Here is a 26,716-nt window from a genome sequence, read left to right as displayed (position 1 = left end):
TATAGGAACTGGAGGAGGAGTGAACCTCGTGTATGTGGAGGAGGAGTGAACCTCGTGTATGTGGAGGAGGAGTGAACCTCGTGTATGTGGACGACTAGTGAACCTCGTGTATGTGGAGGAGGAATGGACCTCGTGTATGTGGACGAGGAGTGAACCTCGTGTATGTGGAGGAGGAGTGAACCTTGTGTATGTGGAGGAGGAATGAACCTCGTGTATGTGGAGGAGGAGTGAACCTCGTGTATGTGGAGGAGGAGTGAAACATGTAGATTTGGAAGAGGAGTGAATCTTGTTGAATATGGAAGATTAATTAACGTTATAGGAACTGGAGAAGGAGTGAACCTCGTGTATGTGGAGGAGGAGTGAACCTTTTGTATGTGGACGAGGAGTGAACCTTTTGTATGTGGAGGAGGAGTGAACCTTGTATATTTGGAAGAGGAGTGAACCTTGTTGAATTTGGAAGATTAATTAACGTTATAGGAACTGGAGGAGGAGTGAAGCTTGTGTATGTGGAGGAGGAGTGAACCTTGTGTATGTGGAGGAGGAGTGAACCTTGTGTATGTGGAGGAGGAGTGAACCTCGTGTATGTGGAGGAGGAGTGAAGCTTGTGTATGTGGAGGAGGAGTGAACCTCGTGTATGTGGAGGAGGAGTGAACCTTGTGTATGTGGAGGAGGAGTGAACCTTGTGTATGTGGAGGAGGAGTGAACCTTGTGTATGTGGAGGAGGAGTGAACCTTGTATATTTGGAAGAGGAGTGAACCTTGTTGAATTTGGAAGATTAATTAACGTTATAGGAACTGAAGGAGGAGTGAACCTTGTGTATGTGGAGGAGGAGTGAACCTTGTGTATGTGGAGGAGGATTGAACCTTGTCGATTGGGAAAATTAATTAACCTCATAGGAACTGGAGGAGGAGTGAACCTTGTTGAATTTGGAAGATTAATTAACGTTATAGGAACTGGAGGAGGAGTGAACCTTGTGTATGTGGAGGAGGAGTGAACCTTGTGTATGTGGAGGAGGAGTGAACCTTGTATATTTGGAAGAGGAGTGAACCTTGTTGAATTTGGAAGATTAATTAACGTTATAGGAACTGAAGGAGGAGTGAACCTTGTGTATGTGGAGGAGGAGTGAACCTTGTGTATGTGGAGGAGGATTGAACCTTGTCGATTGGGAAAATTAATTAACCTCATAGGAACTGGAGGAGGAGTGAACCTTGTTGAATTTGGAAGATTAATTAACGTTATAGGAACTGGAGGAGGAGTGAACCTTGTGTATGTGGAGGAGGAGTGAACCTTGTGTATGTGGAGGAGGAGTGAACCTTGTATATTTGGAAGAGGAGTGAACCTTGTTGAATTTGGAAGATTAATTAACGTTATAGGAACTGAAGGAGGAGTGAACCTTGTGTATGTGGAGGAGGAGTGAACCTTGTGTATGTGGAGGAGGATTGAACCTTGTCGATTGGGAAAATTAATTAACCTCATAGGAACTGGAGGAGGAGTGAAGCTTGTGTATGTGGAGGAGGAGTGAACCTTGTGTATGTGGAGGAGGAGTGAATCTTGTTGAATTTGGAAGAAGAAAGAACCTGTAAGCTTTTAAAGAGGAATGACTCTTGCATGATTTGGAAGAGGAATGAACCTTGTCGAATTTGGAAGAGTAATGAACCTTGTAGGACTGTCATGTATCTCCCTGAAGGGTCAGGTCCAGTTGTTGCAGACCAAGTTCACTTTGAAAACGTAAAACATAAATATTACTTTGTAATTATTATTTTTTTTTTTTGTATACTGAATCGAGGCTCGTGAAAGAGCTAAATTAATATTGAAAATTGAATAGACTAAAATCAGGGATTTGTAATTTGTTATCTTTGACTGGATTGTAAAAAGAACATGAAAACCGGGAGATCCCAAACCCTCCATGTTTCTTCATGTACCTTGCAATTCCAAGTATCCAGCAATTTAACGTCATTGTTGTTAATCACATGGTCTATTCCTCTCTAAAATTTCTGTTATGTCGAGAGGAAGTTCATTCAAAAGGGCTTTTTATTGCTGCATCTTGCAAGCAGTTTATACCAATTCTGGTTATTTTGCCAATGGTTTGTCATTATAAAAACGTCAGTTTCCTGCTTTGCATTTCTCTGCGGTTTCCTGCTCCGAAGAGGTTTTATTATTTTTCCTTTCATCTTATGCATTTCATTTTTATTCACTGGAAAAAGAAAAACTTCCTGCATGGCAATGTCATTGCAGGTTATCATAATCCAGCCTTTATGTTATAATAGTTTATTTTAGGTATCAAAATTGACAATTTTTTTTTTTTTTTTTTTTTTTTTTTTAGGTATCAAAATTGACCCAAAGGCTGGGACGAGTCGGGAAAAAATGACAAACATATTTACCTGTGTATGTGTGTTGAGATGTTTGCTCGCCCAATCCTCAATGTCGCTCTCCGAAGACGGCTTACGCAGGCGGAAGGAGCAGGACGGATGATTCGGAGCGAGCGAGCCAGGGCTGCCGAGTGATACAGGGTGGGTGGGATGCTCTCGAGCTCGCCATTCGCCAGACGCACAAAGGGCTAGGTCTGCCGACTGGCGGGAGAATTGGCATCACGGGTCAACTGATCAATGTAAAAAATCAAAGTTTAAAATAGGATCCGAAACTCCATATACAGTGCCTTCAGAAAGTATTCACACCCCTTGACTTTTTTCACATTGTGTTGTCTTACAGACTGAATTTAACATCGATGAAATTGACATTCTTTGTCACTGATCTACACAAAATACCCCATAAGGTCAAAGTGGAATTTTTCTTTCAAAATTGTTTACAAATTAATTAAAAATGAAATACAGAAATATTTAACTTACATAAGTATTCAACCCCCTAAGTCATACTTCGTAGAAGCGCCTTTGGCAGCGATTACAGATTCCAGTCTTCGTGGATATGTCTGTATCAGCTTTGCACATCTGGATTTGGGAAGTTTCTTCCATTCTTCCTTGCAGATTTGCTCAAGCTCTGTCAAGTTGGATGGGGAGCGTCGGTGAACAGCAATCTTCAATTCTTTCCAAAGATTCTCAATGGGATTCAAGTCTGGGATTTGGCTGGGCCACTCAAGAACTTTCAAGTTTTTGTTCTGAAGCCATTCCAATGTTGATTTGGCTGTATGTTTGGGGACATTATGCTGTTGGAATGTAAATCTTCAACGCAGTCGAAGATCTTTTGCACTCTGAAGCAGGTTCTCCTCAAGGATTTACCTGTATTTGGCTCAATTCCATTATTCCCTCTATCCTTACACGTCTCCCAGTCACTCTTGCTGAAAAGCATCCCCATAGCATGATGCTGCCACCACCATGCCTCATGGTAGGGATGGTGTTGGTGTCAGATGGGTGATGAGCTGTGCTTGGTGTCTGCCAGATGTAGCACTTTGCATTTAGGCCAAAGGGTTAAATTTTTGTCCCATCAGACCACAGAATATTGTGCCTCATGCTCTCAGAGTTTTTCACGTGCCTTTTTGGCAAACCCCAGGCATGCTGTCATATGCGTTTTTCTCAGGAGTGGCTTCCATCTGGCCACTCGACATAAAGTCTAGATTTGTGAAGGGCTGCAGAGACTGTTGTCCTTCTGGCAGGTTTTCCCATCTCAACCACGGAACTCTGTAGTTCTCTCAGAGTGATCATTGGGTTCTTGGTCACCTAGCTGACCAAGGTCCTTCTTGCCAGGTTGCTCAGTTTAGTCGGACGGCCAGCTTTAGGAAGAGTCTGGGTCGTTCCATATTCTTTCCATTTCCTAATGATGGAGCTCCATGTGCTCTTGGGAATTTTCAACACTCTAGAAATTGTTTTATACCCTTCCCCAGATCTACGCCTCATCACAATTTTATCTCAGAGTTCTACAAACAGTTCCTTGGACTTCATGGTGGAGTTTCTGCGCTGACTTGCAAATATACAGTCACGTGAAAAAGTAAGTACACCCCATGTAAAGTTTTGACTTTTTCAACATATTTCAACATACAGCTATTTGATCTTCATTTCAACAATATTGAAAGATAAAGGTGATATAATATAACAAATATCATGAAACATTTACATTTTGTAGTCCATTGTATAATTTAAATAAGCATAAATGCAAATTTCGCATGTGGAAAAAGTAAGTACACCCTTGGCTCTAATAGGTGGTATTGCCCCCTTTGGCAGAAACTACCTCAAGTAGGCATTTCTTATAACTGTCTACCAGTCTCTGACATCGAATGGGAGAAATTTTTGCCCACTCCTCCATGCAGAATTATTTGAGCTGTGCGATGTTTGAGGGGTTTCTTGCATGCACAGCTCGTTTCAAATCCCCCCACAACATCTCGATGGGATTTAGATCCGGGCTTTGACTTGGCCATTCCAGAACCCTCCATTTCTTTCTTTTCAGCCATTCCTTGGTGGATTTACTGGTATGTTTATGGTCATTGTCATGTTGCAAGGTCTACCTTCGGTTGAGCTTCAACTTTCTGACAGATGGCCTCACATTATCCTCAAGCACCCTCTGGTACAATGAAGAATTCATAGTGGATTCTATGATGGTGAGCTGCCCAGGCCCTGATGCAGCAAAGCTGTCCCAAACCATAATATTTCCACCACCATGCTTTACAGTTGGTATCAGGTTCTTGTGGTCAAATGCTGTCTTTGGTTTTTGCCAAACATGTCTTCTGGTGCTGTGGCCAAATAGCTCAACCTTTGACTCATCTGTCCAAAGCACATTGTTCCAGAAGTGCTGGTCTTTGCCTCGGTGTTTTTTGGCAAACTTTAGTCTTGCCCTGATGTTCTTTCTGGACAGCAAAGGTTTCCTCCTGGCACACCTCCCAATCAAATTTGTGCAGCCTCTTTCTAATGGTAGACTCGTGCACTTTGACATCAACAGTGGCAAGAGCTACCTGTAGGTCCCGTGATGACATTCTGGGGGTTCTTCGAGACTTCTTTCAGCATCTTGCGGTCTGCTCTCGGGCTGAACTTGCTGGGGCGGCCTGGCCTGAACAAGTTGGCAGTTGTTTGGAATCTTCTCCACTTGTAGATGATCTTCCGGACAGTCGAATGATTGATTTCAAATTGTTTGACGATCTTTTTAAATCCCTTCCCAGACTCGGAGGCATCTATAACCTTCTTTGTGAAGGCCTCAGATAGCTATTTTGATCTAGGCATGGTGACGCCGCGCACTTCAACAACAAAGAGCAAACGAAACTAAATGTATGAGGTTTAAATAAGACAGGTTCCTCCAAGATCCTCTCTAACGATGTTCTAATCATTTGCACCTGAGCTGGTGCACCTGATTCTAATTTTAGGTATTTGACGTAGTGATAAATGTAGGGGTGTACTTACTTTTTCCACATGCGAAATTTGCATTTATGTTTATTTAAATTATACAATGGACTACAAAATGTAAATGTTTCATGATATCTATCTATATAAAACACAGTTTGTGTGTGTGTGTGTGTGTGTGTGTGTGTGTGTGTGTGTAATGTTACCGGTAGACTCCTAAATGGAGAGGCTCACGTACTTGATATTTGGCACAAACATGGCCATTGAGCCTGGGAAGAACATGGTCGACCTAAAAATTTATTTCATAATATTTTAAACCATATTTTTACCTCAGCGCATTTCAGCGAGGCATATTATGACCGGAATGGCAGAGCAGCGCGCTGATTCGCTCAGAGCGATCACGTGATGTTCCTTGCCGCCATTAACTCAGTTACGCATTCGCACGTATTTCAGAGCGAAAAGCGATTCCGTTTTTTCACATTTCAGCGAGGAATATTGCCATTCACACCACATAGGTTTTTTTCCCTTTCATCTTGAGATCCATATTTTTTGCCATAACGTAGCGCATTACGGCTCTCTCGAGCTGGAGTTAGCAAATCACCTGGGAGCATGAGGCCACGTTGGCCACGCCCACGACACGACGCAGAGTTGCAATCGATCGTGTTCCTTGCCGTGCGATTGCGTTTTTTCACATTTCAGCGAGGAACATTGCCATTCACACCACATAGGTTTTTTTTTCTTTCATCTTTAGTCCATATTTTTTTTCAGCGAGGAATATTATACACGGAATCTGAATCGGTGGCAGAGCAGCACGCTGATTCGATGATTCGCGCGCCCTCCCGCCTCCCCTCCCCTCCCCCCCCTCTCCTCCCCTCCCCCCCTCTCCTCCCCCCTCCCCCCTCTTGTTTATACACGGAATGCCGGGTACTTCCCCCCCCCTCTTCTCCCCTCCCCCCCTCTCCTCCCCTTCCCCTCCCCTCCTCTTCCCCACCCGGCAATGCTGGGTACTTCCCCGCCCGGCAATGCTAGGGTACTTCCCCCCCTCTTCTCCCCTCCCCCCCTCTCCTCCCCTCGCCCCGTTCTCCTCCCCTCCTCTTCCCCCCTCCCACTCCTCCCCCTCCCCTCCCCCCTCCCCCCCTCCCCTCGCCCTCTCCTCCCCCCCTCCCCTTTCCCCTCTCCTCCCCCCACCCACTCCCCCTCCCCTCCCCCCTCCCGCTCCCCTCCCGCTCCCCCTCCCCTCCCCTCCCCCCTCCCCCTCCCCCCTCTCTCCCTCACGTTTATACACGGAATGCCGGGTACTTCCCTCCCTCTTCTCTCCTCCTCCCCCCCCTCTTCTCCCCTCCCCCCCCGTTCCCCTCCCCTCCTTTTCCCCGCCCGGCAATGCCGGGTACTTCCCCCCCCCTCACCCCATTCCCCTCCCCTCTCTTCCCCCTCCCCCTCCCCTACCCCCCTCCCCCCTCCCAACCCCCTCACCCTCCCTCACCCTCCCCCTCCCATCCCTCACCCTCCCCATCCCCCCTCTCCCCCTCCCCCCTCTTCTCCCCTCCCTCCCCTCCACTCCCCCGTCCGGCAATGCCGGGTACTTCTGCTAGCGCGCTGCTCTGCCATTCTGGTCATAATATGCCTCGCTGAAATGCGCTGAGGTAAAAATATGGTTTTAAAATATTATGAAATAAATTTTTAGGCCGACCATGTTCTTCCCAGGCTCAATGGCCATGTTTGTGCCAAATATCAAGTGCGTGAGCCTCTCCGTTTAGGAGTCTACCGGTAACATTACACACACACACACTACACACACACACACACACACACACACACACACACACACACACACACACACACACACACACACACACACACACACACACACACAAACTGTGTTTTAAATATATAGATTATGTGTAGATCAGTGACAAAAATATCAGTTTAATCAATTTTAATTCAGACTGTAACACAACGAAATGTGAAAAGTCAAGCGGTGTGAATACTTTCTGAAGGCCCTGTAATTATAAATGTAAAAGATTTCCTAAATAATAGATTTTGACCCCTGCAAGGCCCGTTCAAATCTGATGGATATTAAAATATGCAAATGAGACCACTGCTATTCAGTCGAAGAGAAAGCATAAGAACATTTCAGAAATGAAGTCTCTTGAAATCGAGGTCTAGATCCCTCATCGATCATTTGAGACTTTGTTGTTGTTCATCACAGCTTTGTAAACAGCAACCGCCAAACCGTTGAGCTTGTTGAACGGTTATCTTTTGAAACGTTCAATGTGATTTCATGTTAATCTTCTTTATTAGAATGCCCTCATTGCAGATTTTATACTTCTTTAACACTCCCAATTATTCCCACATTCTCGTGGGGCCGGCTGGGGTGAGTTTTGCCCAAGTCGTTCATGAACCTGCTGGCAAGGCCTGACCTTTAACGAAAGGTGACTTTGGCAGGAATTTGTAATTTGTTCAGAGTTTCATCTGAGGGACGGAGCACTCATGATGACTCGCCATGCATGTGAAACACCAGGATGGCAGCTTATAGCTGGGTCGAGATTCCAGCCCAGGCTAGACAGCTGAGGCGAGTGTACATATCTCTAGGCCAACCTTGCATTTAACAAAGTCTAAACATTTTGATGAAATTTCATTTTGCTGATTTAATACACCGAGTTAGCTGTAGAATCAAAAGGCGTCAATAAAAGTTCTGGAAGATTCTTTAGGTGTCGAACTCGCAGCTCAATGCTTTCTCAGAGGACATGCTTCAGATGGGGGGAGGGTGGGGCAGAATGCGTTGAGAGATTCTTTTTTTAACCGATATTGAAAAAAACCTCCTATTGAAAAAAACCGATATTGAATAAAACTCGGAGGGGCCACCTGTGGATTGAGCCAAAAAGGATTCTACAGACGTGATGGTCAAAGAGAAGGCCATCCGGATCTCATCTGAGAAAATGATAGACCATTGCAGACAGTTGTTCAATTATTCAACTTCGCCAAGCTCGTCAATATCTTGCCAGGGGTAAGTGACTGAGTATATCTCCAAGAGATTTCTGCCCTTTCTGACATCAAAGCCTCAGACATGGCAATTTATTCAGGTGCTAGAAGGACAGGTACACCCCTCAATCACATGGAAAAGCAGTTTTATGAAGACCACAAAGGTGAAAGGAAATGGTGGATTGAAGACGGCGATGGCGATTGGTTAAAGAAGCATTTGCGATGTGTTTAAAGGAAAGAGAGGGGGAGGGGGCAAAGATGGTTGACAATTAAATGAATTTAAATATCCTCTTCGTACAAAGACCCGGCAGTAAGGACGATCATGGGATTCCAGTAGAGAGGTAGAGATTCCACCTCTACACTCACTCAAACACAATAATTGTGATGGAGACACAGATTTAATGATCCCCATTCCACCTCGAGTCAATCTTTTTGAAAATTGACGAAACGCGTTGTACGTTGCAACAAATTCTCAAGAACCTGACAGTGAACCACCTTTAGAGGCCATTTTTCCCACACAGCATGGGTTGGCCTTTTTCGGGCACTGTGGTCCCCTTTTTTGAAACGATGTTTTATGGCCGGATGCCCTTCCTGCCGCCAACCCTGTTAATTGCCTTTTGCGACACACAGGGAATTACCAGAGAACTGGTGCTCAATTTGCCGACCTCGGAAGGATGACAGGCTGAGTCAACCCCCCTGGCGTTAATTCAGCGATCGACCGGGATTCGAACCCAGGATCCTAGGATCCCAAGCCGGCACCCTAACCACTAAGCCAACAAACCCAGGATCCTAGGATCCCAAGCCGCACCCTAACCGCTGAGCCAACAAACCCAGGATCCTAGGATCCCAAGCCGGCACCCTAACCACTAGGCCAACAAACCCAGGATCCTAGGATCCCAAGCCGGCACCCTAACCGCTAAGCCAACAAACCCAGGATCCGAGGATCCCAAGCCGGCACCCAAACCACTAAGCCAACAAACCCAGGATCAAAGGATCCCAAGCCGGCACCCTAACCGCTAAGCCAACAAACCCAGGATCCTAGGATCCCAAGCCGGCACCCTAACCGCTAAGTCAACAAACCCAGGATCAAAGGATCCCAAGCCGGCACCCTAACCGCTAAGCCAACAAACCCAGGATCCGAGGATCCCAAGCCGGCACCCAAACCACTAAGCCAACAAACCCAGGATCAAAGGATCCCAAGCAGGCACGCTAACCGCTAAGCCAACAAACCCAGGATCCTAGGATCCCAAGCCGGCACCCTAACCGCTAAGCCAACAAACCCAGGATCCTAGGATCCCAAGCCAGCACCCTAACCGCTAAGCCAACAAACCCAGGATCAAAGGATCCCAAGCCGCACCCTAACCGCTAAGCCAACAAACCCAGGATCCTAGGATCCCAAGCCGGCACCCTAACCGCTAAGCCAACAAACCCAGGATCCTAGGATCCCAAGCCGCACCCTAACCGCTAAGCCAACAAACCCAGGATCCTAGGATCCCAAGCCGGCACCCTAACTGCTAAGCCAACAAACCCAGGATCCTAGGATCCCAAGCCGCACCCTAACCGCTAAGCCAACAAACCCAGGATCCTAGGATCCCAAGCCGCACCCTAACCGCTAAGCCAACAAACCCAGGATCCTAGGATCCCAAGCCAGCACCCTAACCACTAAGCCAACAAACCCAGGATCCTAGGACCCCAAGCCAGCACCTTAACCGCTAAGCCAACAAACCCAGGATCCTAGGATCCCAAGCCGCAGCTTAACCGCTAAGCCAACAAACCCAGGATCCTAGGATCCCAAGCCGGCACCCTAACCGCTAAGCCAACAAACTCAGGATCCTAGGATCCCAAGCCTGCACCCTAACCGCTAAGCCAACAAACCCAGGATCCGAGTATCCCAAGCCGCACTCTAACCGCTAAACCAACAAACCCAGGATCCTAGGATCCCAAGCCACACCTTAACCACTAAGCCAACAAACCCAGGATCCGAGGATCCCAAGCCGCACTCTAACCGCTAAGCCAACAAACCCAGGATCCTAGGTTCCCAAGCCACACCTTAACCACTAAGCCAACAAACCCAGGATCCTCGGATCCCAAGCCGCACCCCAACCGCTAAGCCAACACCAAGAACCTGACAGTATCCTCCTAAAAAGGTGCACGGCCTTGAGTCACCGATAAAAGGAACGCAAAGAACGTTCAAAATCGAACATCTACTTTGAAAGGGTCAAAATGTCGATGAAAAGGTTAAAAAAAAGGTTTCTTTTTCGCTATTCGATTCATTTAAAGATGCTTAAAGCAAAAACAATTGGTGTGACGGAGTGAGATCTCATTTGCACATCCTGGTTAGCCCGAGTTTCAATTTGTCCTTGCCACGGTCAGAATGATGAAACTTGTGAATCTGTTGATTAAAATTCCTAGAGATTGGGAAATGCAAGGGTTTGAGTGGTCTGCTTGATAAAACACGAATCATTTATTCCGGGGGTTTGGACCCCAATTCAAATAGAGGAAAAGGAGACAAAAGGTCGGCAAAAAAAATTAAACAAGTCTATTAAGTTAGAGAATGACAAAATTGATGAGGTAAATAGCACTGCCACATCTGACTCTTCGTTACTGAGATATCGTTATGTACTAATTATACTCTGTATGGCATGTATGATGTGGAATACTCGAATGAAAATAAATAATAAATGTAAAAAGCTAAAAAGGCTTCTGTTATGACTGAGTGTCCATATATTTATTTATTTAGCATTCATTCTGGTCGATGTCTGACCTGTGATGGCTGCAGCAGAGGCTCTGGTGGAGATGAAAGGCTTGCTTGCAGAGACACAGTCTTCTCCAGGTGGTTTGAACCTGGTGCCACTTTATCACCGGGACGTCGTGCCCTACGCAGGGCGGTTTCAGCGTGAGCGAGGGCTTCGTCTTCACTCAATGCACGTACCACAGGACCGGCTAAAGGGCTTGGAAGTGCACCGTCGCTCTCATACCCAGAGTGTTCACGACCTCTTGGTCCCCAAGGTGGATCTCCAGCTTCTGAGAGCTTCCGAGCACGTGCGGTCACATCTGCGTCTGAGCCTTTTGCCGTCTGCCGGAGGAATACTGATAATCGAGCGGCAGGTGATGGCTCCTGGGAACCCGATGTTAATGCAAGTCCAGCACTTGTAGAATTTAGAGGACGTGGTGAACTGGGACTGATAGGTGGAGCTGGTGGTGGAGGGGGTAGAGGTTGGGAGATTACGGGTACAGCTACAGGCTTGCTCTTCTTTCGCCGACGACCGGGTGATGGTCCAAGTGAAGACATCGAATCCTCGGCACTGTGGCTGGACCCCGACTCATCGGCAGAAGGTTGGCTGCCCTGCCGGCTGTGGTCGCCTCCTGGGACAAACTTGCCGCTTCTTCCTGTGTCAAAATTTCCTTGCCTTGTCCAGCCAGCAACCCTCCCGTGGCCGTTTTGCAGAGGCCGACCAATTGTTGCAAATGCGGGGCAATGCCCTCTTGTGGTCGCCAGTGTGGCATTGTTTGCATCATGAGTGAGTTGATGTGGCAGAGTACCTTCCAGCTGTCGTATGAGGCAGCTCTCGATGGAGCGCGCCACCTACAACAGCACATTGCAAATCAGGACTAGTCTGTATTCACCCTTGAATAAGGAATGCAATGAAGCACGTATAAGGACAAGGTCCAACCCACCTGCTGTTGCAGAAGCAAAGTGCTTCCTCCTACACCACCACCACCTCGTGTTGCAAGACGTGGCAAAGTCCTTTCAGAGGCCCCAACGCCAGGCGGCCCGTTCTTGACCTCATTTGAACCTCCATTCTCAGGCTCGACTTCACCTGATGCGCTACGTGCTGCTCGCCGTGGGATCAGCGGTGCGGGAAGTGAGCCTTGAGAGGCAAATGTGTGCAAAGGAGGCCGCGGGGGTGGTCTGCCCGTCAAACTAAGCTGGCTTCCATACACTGAGGGGATGCTACTAGTACTTAAGCCACTAGGCTGTGGGTCATCAGGTGACAGGACAGCAGAGTCACTCGGTGGCTCATCGTAGATTGGGAAATCCGGCCGCCAGAGAGGTGGCTGGGGGAAGAGAGAAGAAACGAAGGAAGAAACACAACAAGCAATATAAGTTTTTATCAAACTCCATCATAGAAGGAGGTGGGTTGGGTGGGGGATAGGAGAAGATGAAAAAGACAATAGCAAGGGGGTAATGGAGATGGAATAACATGAGAGTAAGGAGGACCAAAAAAAAACACGGATATGCAAGCAGATGAAGAAGATTGAGATAACTAAGATAGCATATTATTCGATAAGGTGTATGCCCCTCTGCTTTTTCCACTTCACCTCTGGTCTAGCTTCCTGTGCTCTCTCAGCCCTCAGACCCTCCATGGCAACTCAAGCATACACAGGTTCTTTCAGTAACCACCTCCTGGTTAAGCTCCCAAAATACAGGCTTATCACACACCTCCACTCCTTTGTTCCTCTTGTACAAACAGTTTGTGGAACTGCCTTCTACAGATGGTGTAATCCCACTCTTCCCCCCAGTGATTTAAGCAGGGAGTGCACCACAACCACATATCATCCCTTATTCCTACCCATGACCTTTTCTATCACAATTAACACTATCTAACCCATCACTCTTACTTACAGGTTTTATGTTCCCTTTCCCACTCAAGATCCCACTTCCACTGGGGATATAAACATACCGGGAAATCTTGAGGAGGTTGTGCCCCACTGGAGTGTCGTCTCGGCCGTCCGAGTGAGGAGAAGGTGGACAACGGCCGCTGCTGGTGAGATGATGAGATTACCCTTCGGGGAACACGACTGCCCTGTGGTGATCGAGGTGGTTCTGCACCGACCATTGACACTTGTGCAATGCCTCCCGCCTCCCTGTGAGTTCCAGGCTGAGGGGTGTTTTGATCCTTAGGCAATGAAGCAGGTGTCGGAGATAGTGATGAAGCAATGGATTGTTCACTGGGGCTGAGAGGGCTGGGTGCTGCCTGTCGAGGTCTAGGTGAGGCCGGCCCACTCAGCGGTGACTGGGTAGTTTGTAAGTCATTGGCTGGAGCAGATGGTGAGATTACCGGAGCCAACTGTAGGGCAGTTGATAGACCGCTGGGAGCCTCTGCCAAGCTGTGGTGCCGCGGCCTTGTGCGTGGGGTACACACGGCCACTGTACCCATGCTTGGTTGCCGTGGTGGTAAGAGCAAGCTTGACACTTCAGGGCCTCGCACTTGGGCCTGAGAGGTAACAGGCTGTCCAGGAGGAACCGGTGGTGGAGGCAAAGACTTGGCAGAAGATCTGAGAGGAACAACAGAGATCAGTGTGAGTTTCACCATATGAGTTCCTACTGCCCTCAATACGCTTCCAACAGAATGAACACATCCTTTAAGAAGAACACCGCACAACAACCTTATTGCATGAAGAAAATAAAACATCCTCCCACTGCGTAAATGAACCAACCAGCTTCCTTGGTTTAATTTCAAGGAAAGATCACAGTTTAATATGTTACAAGTTTGTAACATCAACTAACTGTTTTCAGAGCTTCTTCATCAAATCAAGCTTGTTCTGAAACTTTGACAAAACCAAAAATAGACTTTGACACTTCATCATGTGATGTCTAATAAATTATTGAATGTGCAGGTGTGGCCTTGTAATGATGAAGCAACTAATCTATCGGTCATTAGTGAAAATACATGATTTCCATGGTCTACCAACCCGAAGTTGACCACCGAGACATTAAGGTCCCACAATGGATGAAATCACAAGGGGTTCATCAAGGTATGCTAACCGCCGTGAGGAGCAAAGAGAAGCTGACCACTGATGTATGATGAGCATCAATGAAGCCACCTCATGTATGATGAGCTCTGATAAAGATTATCACCCACTCCAAGTATGTCTTATGATGCTAAGTAAAGGGTTAAACAAGGCAAAATGTAATGTTTTAACGGCATCTGGAAATTACAGTATTCAAACTTCGGACCTTGTCATTGCTCCAAACATGTTTCAGTAGCATTTGGGATCAAAGATGTTGAGCATTTGGAATGACCCTTGACTCCTTTATAAAATGCTGCAATTCCTGCACAATGTGATGACAGTGAATAAGGGTTCTACCATGTTGAGTGTACTGTTCAAAATAATGCACTGAAAGAAAATAAAAACTGGGGCAAAGTCAATGGCATGCCATTGCAAGTCCCCACGCTTCCCACCTAAAGCAAAGTTGAAAGATGCTAAAAAGTTCCACCAGGAATGGCAACCAATTAAATCTTGACATTAAAAGCAATCCCAAGAACTCATAGCCCTTGCAAAGTACACAGCAAACAATTATAGTATTCAACTGGGGGTAAAATCCAAAAATTCCTCACATATTTGATGCGTCCCTAATGTTGATTGCATATACAGTGCTTTCAGAAAGTATTCACACCCCTTGACCTTTTTCATATCGGAAAGACGAAGGTGATGGCAAGTGGTAAAGCATGTGATGAGGTGGAAAGAACTGGGAAGTGGCCATGTGCTGTGTGCAGGAAGGGTGTCGGAGTAAACTCCATTCAATGTACAATGTGCGCTGAGTGGGTTCATCAAAAATGTAGTGGTCTGCGAGGATCATTAACCAGTGTGGCAGCTAAATTGAAGTGTAAGGTGTGCACAGAGGGAGCTGCAGATGGAGGAAATGTTGAGTTGGATCTTGGAGACGGCGTGAAGCTGGATGGTGTGAAAACATTTTGTTACCTAGGAGACATGCTGAATGGAGAAGGTGGATCAGATTCGGAAACGGTTGCTGGAGTGAGATGTGCATGGAAGAAGTTTCGGGAACTGAGCGGCGTGCTGACGAGGAGGGGAGTGTCGTTGAAGCTGAAGGGAAAGGTGTATGCTGCATGTGTGAGAAGTGTTATGATTTATGGGAGTGAGACATGGGTAATGAACGTAGACCAGCAACGAAGGCTGGAAATGGTGGAAATGCGAATGGTTCGGTGTATGTGCGGAGTATCGTTGAGAGAGAGGAAGACAAATGATGAATTGTGGAAGATGATGGGAATAGAGCCTGTGATGGATGCTGTGAAGAGAAACAGGTTGAGATGGTTTGGTCATGTGTTGAGGAAGGATGAAAGTGACTGGTTGAGAAGATTGATGGAAATGAATGTAGAAGGAAGTAGAGGACGGGGAAGACCGAGAAAGACTTGGCTAAACATGGTCGAAGAAGAAATGCGGGCAAGGGGGTTAACAAGGGGAGACGCAGAAAATGGGGCAAAATGGAGAAGATTGTCATGGGGCCCGCAAGGCTAACCCCCGCTCTAGCAGGGAAAATGGCCTTAAAAAGCCTGTTGTTGTTGTTGACCTTTTTCACATTATGTTATGAATTTAAATTAAGCCTCAATTTTAAATGGATTAAATTGAGATTTTTTTGTCACTGATACCCCATAATGCCAAAGTGGAATTTTCTTTTTGGAATTCTTCACAAAATAATCAATACGTCAAAGAAGCACCTTTGGCAGCGATTACAGCTTCCAGTCTTCGTGGATATGTCTGTATCAGCTTTGCACATCTGGATTTGGGAAGTTTCTCCCATTCTTCCTTGCAGATTTGCTCAAGCTCTGTCAAGTTGGATGGGGAGCGTCGGTGAACAACAATCTTCAAGTCTTTCCACAGATTCTCAATGGGATCCAAATCTGGGCTTTGGCTGGGCACTCAAGGACTTTTACATTATTGTGAGCTAACCATCCCCGGGAATATTACCACATATGAACTACAACTGGACTCAATCCGGGGTTTGGTGATGACCCTGAAATGATGCTCTAACACCTTTGTGCTATGTGGTGATCATAACTACCAAGTTTAGTGAATTTCTGCACATATATGGTGATGGACAGACATACAGATGGAGCCGATTACAATATCCCCATGTTTTTTTTTTGGCAAAAAGTGTGGGGATAATAACTAAACCAGAAAGAGCAATCAGAGATTGCAGACCGTCGCCAGGACGTGTTTGTGTGGTGCAGTGTAGTGTTTATTATCTGCTGTGTTTGGGTGGTTTATTGACGACGTAGATTTATGTTCAATCCAATACGGCTGCCGAAGCACGTGAATGATGATGTCATCAATTCAATTCTTACATACAGTCACATGAAAAAGTAAGTACACCCCATGTAAAGTTTTGACTTTTTCAACATATTTCAACATACAGCTATTTGATCTTCATTTCAACAATATTGATAGATAAAGGTGATATAATATAACAAATATCATGAAACATTTACATTTTGTAGTCCATTGTATAATTTAAATAAACATAAATGCAAATTTCACATGTGGAAAAAGTAAGTACACCCCTACATTTATCACTACTTCAAATATCTAAAATTAGAATCAGGTGCACCAGCTCAGGTGCAAATGATTAGAACATCGTTAGAGAGGATCTTGGAGGAACCTGTCTTATTTAAACCTCAGACATTTAGTTTGGTTTGCTCTTTGTTGTTGAAGTGTGCGGCGTCACCATGCCTAGATCAAAAGAGCTCTCTGAGGCCTTCAGAAAGAAGGTTATAGATGCCTACGAGTCTGGGAAGGGATTTAAAAAGATCTCCAAACAATTTGAAATCAATCATTCGACTGCCCGGAAGATCAAAAGAGATCTCCTGACAAATCTCACACTCTTACGATGTCTCTCCGAAAAGACCGACTGGACAACCCTCCCATCCACTTTCTGAACAATCCTCTCCAAGAAGTTCTGTCACTCAAGCTTTTGGGTCTCACTATCTGCAGTGATCTTTCCTGGGAAAACCACATTTCAAATCTGGCCTCCAAAGCCAGTCGCCGACTGGGCATCCTCAGTCGTGCGAAGTCCTTCCTTCGCACACCTGAGCTCCTCACCACATACAAGGCTTTCATCCGCAGCTCAATGGAATACTGCTCTCCCCTCTGGGCTGGTGCTCCTGCCTCACACCAAGCTCGTCTCCACGCTGTTGAAACCAAAGCGTTCAGAATCATTGGAATCTCCCGCGATGAAGCTAACTCCAAGGGCCTTTCACTCACTCACCGCAGGCAGGTTGGTGGTCTTTCCGTCTTCCACCGACTCCTCTCTGGCCTTGCCCCCCCCCCCCAGCTCTCTCTGGGCTCTGTCCCCCAAATATTCCTACAGGTCGCACAAGATCTGCCTGCAACCCTCTTATGGTTAAACTGCCAAAATCAAGACTCTCTGCTCACCTTCACTCTTTCATTCCTCTTTTCTCCCGCCTCTGGAACAAACTCCCACACTCTCTTCAATCCCACTCCACCCTCCAGGACTTTAAAACAGCTGTTCACCACCATCTCTTATCTTCCCCCACCCAAAACCTTGATCTTTTCTACCCCCGCAAATTTCACCCCAAATACACTTTTTTGAAATACCTACTTCTGTCCTGGAAGTCCTTGGTGTCCTTGTGTTTTATACTTCTCACACCCCCCCCCCCCCTTCCCACGCCTCCTCCCCCCATGCCCTCTCCCTCCCACACATCTCCCTGTTCTCAAATGTTATGTTTGTGTGCTTCCCCTTTTCTCCCCATCTTGTCTTCCGCTCCCTCTTTTTATATATTTTGTTTGTCTGGTTGATTTGTTTGTGAAATAAATGTTAGCTCTTTCACGAGCCTCGATTCAGTATACAAAAAAAAAAGAAAAAAAAAAAGATCCTCTACAAGTGGAGAAGATTCCAAACAACTGCCAACTTGTTCAGGCCAGGCCGCCCCAGCAATTTCAGCAGGAGAGCAGGCCGCAATATGCTGAAAGAAGTCTCGAAGAACCCCAGAATGTCATCATGGGACCTACAGGTAGCTCTTGCCATTGTTGATGTCAAAGTGCACGAGTCTACCATTAGAAAGAGGCTGCACAAATTTGATCTACATGGGAGGTGTGCCAGGAGGAAACCTTTGCTGTCCAGAAAGAACATCAGGGCAAGACTAAAGTTTGCCAATGAACACCTCGGCAAAGACCAGCACTTCTGGAACAATGTGCTCTGGACAGATGAGTCAAAGGTAGAGCTATTTGGCCACAGTACCAGAAGACATGTTTGGCGAAAACCAAAGACAGCATTTGACCATAAGAACCGGATACCAACTGTAAAGCATGGTGGGGGAAATATTATGGTTTGGGGCAGCTTTGCTGCATCAGGGCCTGGGCAGGTCACCATCATATAATCCACTATGAATTCTTCATTGTACCAGAGGGTGCTTGAGGATAATGTGAGGCCATCTGTCGGGAAGTTGAAGCTCAACCGAAGGTAGACCTTGCAACATGACAATGACCCTAAACATACCAGTAAATCCACCAAGGAATGGCTGAAAAGAAAGAAATGGAGGGTTCTGGAATGGCCAAGTCAAAGCCCGGATCTACAGTCATGTGAAAAAGTAAGTACACCCCATGTAAAATTTTGACTTTTTCAATATATTTCAACATACAGCTATTTGATCTTCATTTCAACAATATTGATAGATAAAGGTGATATTATATAACAAATATCATGAAACATTTACATTTTGTAGTCCATTGTATAATTTAAATAAACATAAATGCAAATTTCGCATGTGGAAAAAGTAAGTACACCCTTGGCTCTAATAGGTGGTATTGCCCCCTTTGGCAGAAATAACCTCAAGTAGGCGTTTCTTATAACTGTCTACCAGTCTCTGACATTGACTGTGAGAAATTTTTGCCCACTCCTCCATGCAAAATTCTTTCAGATGTGCGATGTTTGAGGGGTGTCTTGCATGCACAGCTCGTTTCAAATCCCCCCACAACATCTCGATGAGATTTAGATCCGGGCTTTGACTTGGCCATTCCAGAACCCTCCATTTCTTTCTTTTCAGCCATTCCTTGGTGGATTTACTGGTATGTTTAGGGTCATTGTCATGTTGCAAGGTCCACCTTCGGTTGAGCTTCAACTTTCCGACAGATGGCCTCACATTATCCTCAAGCACCCTCTGGTACAATGAAGAATTCATAGTGGATTATATGATGGTGAGCTGCCCAGGCCCTGATGCAGCAAAGCTGCCCCAAACCATAATATTTCCACCACCATGCTTTACAGTTGGTATCAGGTTCTTGTAGTCCAATGCTGTCTTTGGTTTTCGCCAAACATGTCTTCTCGCACTGTGGCCAAATAGCTCTACCTTTGACTCATCTGTCCAGAGCACATTGTTCCAGAAGTGCTGGTCTTTGCCTAGGTGTTCATTGGCAAACTTTAGTCTTGCCCTGATGTTCTTTCTGGACAGCAAAGGTTTCCTCCTGGCACACCTCCGATGTAGATCAAATTTGTGCAGCCTCTTTCTAATGGTAGACTCATGTACTTTGACATCAATAGTGGCAAGAGCTACCTGTAGGTCCCGTGATGACATTCTGGGGTTCTCACAGACTTCTTTCAGCATCTTGCGGTCTGCTCTCGGGCTGAACTTGCTGGGGCGGCCTGGCCTGAACAAGTTGGCAGTTGTTTGGAATCTTCTCCACTTGTAGATGATCTTCCGGACAGTCGAATGATTGATTTCAAATTGTTTGGAGATCTTTTTAAATCCCTTCCCAGACTCGTAGGCATCTATAACCTTGTTTCTGAAAGCCTCAGAGAGCTCTTTTGATCTAGGCATGGTGATGCCGCACATTTCAACAACAAAGAGCAAACCAAACTAAATGTCTGAGGTTTAAATAAGACAGGTTCCTCCAAGATCCTCTCTAACGATGTTCTAATCATTTGCACCTGAGCTGGTGCACCTGATTCTAATTTTAGGTGTTTGAAGTAGTGATAAATGTAGGGGTGTACTTACTTTTTCCACATGCAAAATTTGCATTTATGTTTATTTAAATTATACAATGGACTACAATATGTAAATGTTTGATGATATTTGTTATATTATATCACCTTTATCTATCAATATTGTTGAAATGAAGATCAAATAGCTGTATGTTGAAATATGTTGAAAAAGTCAAAACTTTGCATGGGGTGTACTCACTTTTTCATGTGACTGTACAATGTTTGCGTAGATCACGCTCAATAAATTTCAAAATGATCGGATCAAGCGTTCTACTTGCCCAATAATGGCGTCATAATGAAGGCACCGATGACATCATTATGAATATATGTTGTTCCCCATGGGGAGTACTTGACAATGAGACATGTTTCAATTTTCTCTGTGGAGTGGTTTCAGAGATATGGAGATGCAAAGTTTATCGGTTTTTCCAAGATGGGGCTTGCACCACGTGACCTATGACATCATAATTATCATTTAAAATTTATACAAGGGGGGAGGAGGGGGGCGCTCCTATGGTGAAAATGCCATGTCAATCGGAACAACGGTTGCAGAGAAAAGCATACTTGTTCTGTGCAGACAAACAGACAGACAGACAGACAAAGGGACCTCGATGCAATACCCTCTCCTCTGGCGAGGGAAATAAAAACTTTGTTTACATTTTATGGATAATAATTTCCTTACACTTGCTGTCTGGGTGCGTTGCAAGGGCCAGGAGTGTTTGGGATTGCTTTTAATGTCAAGTGGATCAGGAGAGATGGACATGGATCAATCGTTGGATACACATGCAAGTACACACACATGCACAATGCACATACACACACACACACACATACATACTGTTATGTCGGTTGGATAGGGCATATCTAGATCCAGGTAGATCTTCATAGGTAGGTGTCTGGCTGTCATGATAGGTAACCTCACCTGCAATAAGTTCTGTCTAGCCCGAATGTCGGAGTAAGCTGCGTATCTGTGTCCCCTCCACGAGGGGGCGAGGCTTGGTAACTAGAATTAGGGAATAAGGATAAGATTCCATTGTGTGTCGTTCCCTCTGTGATCATACCTGTGTCCCATATGGCAATGCACAATAGACATTAGATAGGCCCAATAGTAACACCACACAATTACAACTTAAATCCCCCCTTCGCCACAATAACCATAAAACCCACAGGAAGCCAGTTCGGGGTACTGCCGATGCAGCTACAGCCAGCCACATCACCAGCTTGCATAGTAACACTCATTGCTCAGGCAGGCTGAGGCCACGCCCACCTCGTGAAGGATTGGTAGAAGGAAGACACCACAGGACGAGGGCCGCCGATTGGCGGAGTGGGAGAGGACTGGGGATTGATCAGGGCAAAATCAAGAAGCAGCTCGCTGGGATTGGTGAAGCAAGAGCAAAGAAAGCGGCATAGTGACTGGCCACCGATGAATGGGATGAGAGAGACGTGACGTGGCCATTGGTGGAAAATTGAGCCTGTAATGTTGGCCGGCAGGGATTGGCAGAGAGAGATAGAGAGATGACATCAAGAGAGATTGATAAAAAGTGAAGGAGACCGACATTTTCTCTCTCTCGTCCCTGCTCGTTGAAGAGACCTGAGTGCCTGTACCTAGTTCGCTCCTGCCCTCACAATTCCTCTGCTCCGACCCTCTTCACTTATGCTTTCTTTCACCTTGACTCTCTCCTTTGCGACCCGAATGTTGGGTGCATCGGAGCTTCGTGCCAAATTCGGGAGGACATTCCACAGCTGGTGGAGCGGGTTGCACGCCCGCTCGCTCGCTTGGCGCGAGAGGTTTTACCGAGGCCTGGTGATCTGGGGCGCATCAAGGCCTTACTTCCCGCCGACCAGAGCTGCGTCGGACGATGCGCTCGAGCCAGACGATCCCTGACACTGCCAGACACAGATAAGATGCACCACAGAACATAACGCGACGATTCTTTTATTTAATTCCTTCCCCTGTGCTGTTGGTGAAGTCATTGCAGGATTAACCATTAGGCAGACAAGGCATGTGCCTTAGCGCCAGCCAAAAATTCGGGCCACAAAAATGGACAAGCAGTTTTCGTCAATTTTGATTATTTTAAACAAATTATTTCTAATTTCTGTCCCTGCCAGGGTAATATATGTATCTCAATTTTCGCAAATATTTTCAAGGTGCGCTACATCACTGTATAGTGTTTAATGTGGTTTGTATTTTATAATAAAAGGTTTTAAAACTTATACATCTGATGTTCTATTTGCAGATTCAATCCATCGTTATGTCAGGACGCAAAGGTGGCTGGGAGCGAGCTCAGGAGTTGAAGAAAAAGAAGCATAAGGATGATCAACTACTCAAGACGACTCATAAATTGACATCGTTTTTCCATGTGGTGATGATGGTGATGATGGTGATGATGATATAGATTCAACTAAGGACTCCCCTTCAACATCCCCTGCAGTTGATCCTGTCGAAGACAGGCCGGCCGACGATGGTGACACAGACACTAGGGGCGAAGGTGCTTCAGTATCGACTCCACTGATTCCCAACGATGTCGGGTTGTTTGGTAACATCACAGACAAACTGCGCCATGTGTGCATCAGCTTGGGCACTGACCATTTTCGGAACTTGCATGACAGTTATCCAGAAACGAAGCGCGAATACTCTGGGGTGAATCGCTTTCTTAATGCCAGTGCCTTCAAACTGGTTTTGCCAAATGGGGAGGTAGCTGATCGTGATTGGCTTGTTTATTCTCCTGCCAAAACTTGCGTTTTCTGTTTTCCATGCATCCTGTTGTCCTCTGACAGAGGTGCACAGCTTTCTGGCTCGGGATTTACTGATTGGAAGAATATGGCTCAGTACTTGAAGGCCCATGAAATCAGCCCAAAGCACATAGAATCAGTTCTAACATTTTGTCAGCGGAGTGCTGATGCCGGTCGAGTTGATAAGCAATTGCATCAAAAAATGCTGGAGCAGCGCAGCTATTGGAAAAATGTGTTGACACGTTGTGTTGCCACAATTACTTTTCTTTGCGAGAGGGGTCAGTCATTTCGAGGTAGTAACAAAATTGTTGGCTCCAGCAGCAATGGTAATTACTTGGGCATTTTGGAGTTGATTAGCCAGTTTGATCCGTTTTTGTCCCAGCACATCCATTACCATGCCGATCGGGGTCGCGGTCACACGTCTTATTTGTCAAAAACAATCTGCGAAGAATTAATTGCTGTGATGGGCAAGCAAGTACTTGGTCGCATCAAGGATGAGATTTCGAAGTCGCGGTATTTCTCCGTTTCAGTGGACTCCACACCAGACATTGCCCATACGGACCAGCTCACTATCATCCTCCGCTACGTCAACATGACAGATCACAAGCCTGTCGAGCGTTTCCTCACGTTCATTAGTATCTCTAGTCATACAGGTCAGAATCTTGCTGATACTCTTCTCCAATACTTGAAGGACCATGACATCGACTTTGACAATTGCCGCGGTCAGACGTATGACAATGCCAGTAATATGTCGGGCAGGTACAATGGTATGCAGCAAATTTTGAAGAACAAGAACAGTTTGGTTGATTACATTCCCTGTGCAGCTCACTCTTTGAACCTAGTTGGTCAGTCCGCGGTGGATTGTTGCATTGACGCGGTTTTATTTTTTGGGTTTTTGCAGGGCCTGTATGCGTTCTTTATGGCATCCACGCACCGTTGGGGTGTCCTGCAGACCCATGTGGAACAGCAACCTGGGTGCCTTGTTCCAAAACACCCATCGGATACCCGGTGGTCTGCCCGAGCTGATGCCACTGAAGCTCTGTTCCGCGGTTACCGCCAGTTCCAGAGTGCTCTCGAAGAGATCTCTGCAGATGAAAATCAGAACAGGGAGACACGAAATGAGGTGGATTCTTTGGCAGAAAAGATGGGCACCATAGAAGTTGCCCGGATGTGTGAACTTTGGAATGATATTTTGCATCAGTTCAACTGCTGCAGCAAGTTGTTGCAAAGTGCCACCATAGAATTAACACCAGCTATTGGTCTGCTGAAGAGTTTGAATGAGTTTGTACATGCGCGCAGAGAAAATTTTGATTTCTATGAGCAACAAGCATGTGATCGCTGCGGCAACAGCACTTACAAATCCGAAAGTCGGCGAATTCCCAAGCATAAGAAGCGTGTCAATGATGGAAATGCTACTGATGCGACAGAAGGGATGACGGGCCAACAAAAATTCAAAGTTAATACATTTTATGTCATCATTGACCAACTGCGAAGTGCATTGCAGAAACGCATAGAGGCGTATTCTGTAGTGCTGCAGCGGTTTGGCGTTCTGACAGAGTTTGACTCTATGACTGACGAGGATATCAACACTGCTATTACAGGGCTTGTCAGTGTGTATCACAAGGATCTGAATACTGATTTTGCGTCAGAGTTCCGTCAGTTCATTTGCTGGTATAAAGACCAACTGCCCTCAAGTTCCCCCTCAACAGGGTGTGCACAGGCACAGCATATGTTTGAGCTGCTGCACACCACTGCAGTTCATGCAGCCTTTCCAAACACTGCAGTGGCTCTACGAATATACTTGGTACTGATGGCCACCAATTGCTCAGGAGAACGCTTATTTTCACAGCTAAAGAGAATCAAAGATGTGAAGCGTTCTACCATGCATCAACAGCGTCTTGGTGCGTTGGCCCTTTTGTGCATTGAAAGTGATTTGCTCCGAGAACTGGACTTCAGTTCCGTAATTGAAGAGTTTGCAGTTGTAAACGTGCGCAAGGTTACAATCTAAGGTCTAGTAAACTGTAAAGCAAAGTGCCAAATCTGTGCGTGTTTTGTCATGCATATATTCATACACTGCAAATTGTATAGACTAAACTACAGACTTGGCATTTAATATGGAATTTTTTTTTTTTCTTGACTTGGGTTTCCTTTCTGAACTCAGAATATCAATCTGGTGAGTTTCTTTTACGCTTCGGTGATTTCTTTGTTAAAAGAACCATCTCACTGATTGTCTGTCGCAGCAAGAAGTCAATAACAGGATTATATCACAGGTGGCGTGACAAAATGTACGGACAGGTACATTTGACGATTGGCTTCACAATCGGGTATATAAGGGTTGTTGCGTTCTGTATTAGTGGAAAAAAACTGCTGCACATCTACAAAAGTTATTTCCGCTTCCTCTGGAGATGGTCCGTCAACTCGACAATGCTGTTTGTCATGGAGTGGTGGCTTTACGAAATTCCGGCATGAAACAGTGTGCTATTGCTCGGCAGTATGGCATCACTCAAGGTCAGGTGTCAAAGATCCCGAAACGAAATGCTCAGAGGGGTGTCCCTCCTCCAATATCGAGGCCAGGACGTCCCCGCAGAACCACAAGGAGGGATGATCGCCAGCTGCACCGGTTAGTCCGCAATGGCCGTACCAAGTCAGCTAATCGGCTTAGGGCTGAGTGTCAGCAACTGACAAATGTGCCTGTATCCAGAAGGCTAGTCAACCAACGACTGGTTCAAGCAGGCTATCGTGCCAGACGTCCCCTGAGAAAGCCACACCTGACAAGACAACACCACCAGCGCCGATTGCAGTGGGCCAGAGAGCACCGTCAATGACAGCCAGGACACTGGAATCACATGATCTTCAGTGACGAGTCTTGATTTCTGGTCTATCATCAAGATGGCCATGTCCGAGTGCGCAGACAAGTGCAAGAAGCCTACAACGAAGATTGTATAGTGCCAAGAGTCCAAGCTGGAGGTGGTGGGATGACCGTTTGGGCTGCTTTTCATGCAGGGGGCAAAACTGACCTGGTTGTTCTGAATGGAAACCTGAACCAGTTCAAGTACAGGGCCATTCTGGAAGAAACATTGCTTCCATTTGCTCGTGTAGCCTTTCGAGGAAACTTTGTCTTCCAAGATGACAATGCACGGCCTCATCGTGCTCGCATGATCCAACACTTTCTTGCTGACCGTGGTGTAGAGCATAAGAAGTGGCCTGCCATGTCCCCGGATATGAATCCGATAGAGAACTTGTGGGCAGAATTAACGCGTCAAATCGACCACTTGGACCAGCAGCCGACCTCTGTGCGTGAATTGCAGCAGGCTATTGTCACTGCATGGCAAGCGATTCCTGTCCAAACCTTGGCAAATCTCATGAACAGCATGCCTCAACGTGTACGTGCTCTCCTGAATGCTCGTGGGGGTTACACGATGTACTGAACTGTAATTTTACTGTCCGTAATCCCAGTTGTAATTTAACTTTTGTTTTTATTTAAAAAATTTTTGGCAAAAGGGGCAAAATAAAGAAATACTTCTGGAAAACGTACAGAAGTTTAACACAGTACTGTCTGTGAATTGAGTTCAATATCAGTTTACATCACTTTCAAGGATCAATTTATTTCATTCGAAATGTCAAATGTGGTTTTTGTTTCTTTTAAAGGTCACATTAACAAAAGCTAGAATAATTTCAACATAATTCCAATGAACTTTTGGTTCCAAGTCAACTTGAAAAGTAAGTTCACCGCCACAAAAAAAATATTCCATATTAAATGCCAAGTCTGTAGTTTGAAAGTAGTTTCTTTTCACATTAAATATTTGTCTTTTTTTGTATTAAATATTTTGTTCATGAATCAGTTTATCTTTTGTCTGGGGTCCATTTCCATGAACCCGAGATCTAATTTAAATTGTTCAGGCCATTTTCTAAAATTTCAAAATGTGCCTTAGGGCCAGCCGAGGCTTAATCCGGCACTGGTTGAAGTGAGGTGTGCGGGATC

At 45.8% G+C, this 26,716-nt stretch overlaps 1 protein-coding gene across 1 annotated transcript in view; it reads right to left on the bottom strand.

The window, feature by feature from the left end:
• ARHGAP39 (Rho GTPase activating protein 39) overlaps positions 1-26,716 on the bottom strand; it is a 107,973-nt gene that overhangs the window by 24,579 nt on the left and 56,678 nt on the right. The window contains exons 3-6 of the mRNA XM_068107457.2: positions 12,947-13,541; positions 11,940-12,320; positions 11,026-11,847; positions 2,382-2,570 (exon numbers count right to left, since the gene is read on the bottom strand). Coding sequence (XP_067963558.1) covers positions 2,382-2,570; positions 11,026-11,847; positions 11,940-12,320; positions 12,947-13,541 — 1,987 coding nt within the window. The remainder of the gene's footprint in view (positions 1-2,381; positions 2,571-11,025; positions 11,848-11,939; positions 12,321-12,946; positions 13,542-26,716) is intronic.

The sequence above is a fragment of the Myxine glutinosa genome, chromosome 2, assembly GCF_964187855.1.
Source record: "Myxine glutinosa chromosome 2, kmMyxGlut1.1, whole genome shotgun sequence".
In the NCBI taxonomy this organism is placed as follows: Eukaryota; Metazoa; Chordata; class Myxini; order Myxiniformes; family Myxinidae; genus Myxine; species Myxine glutinosa.
Note: the sequence above shows the minus strand (reverse complement) of the source record. Positions and strands in the feature narration are given on the sequence as shown.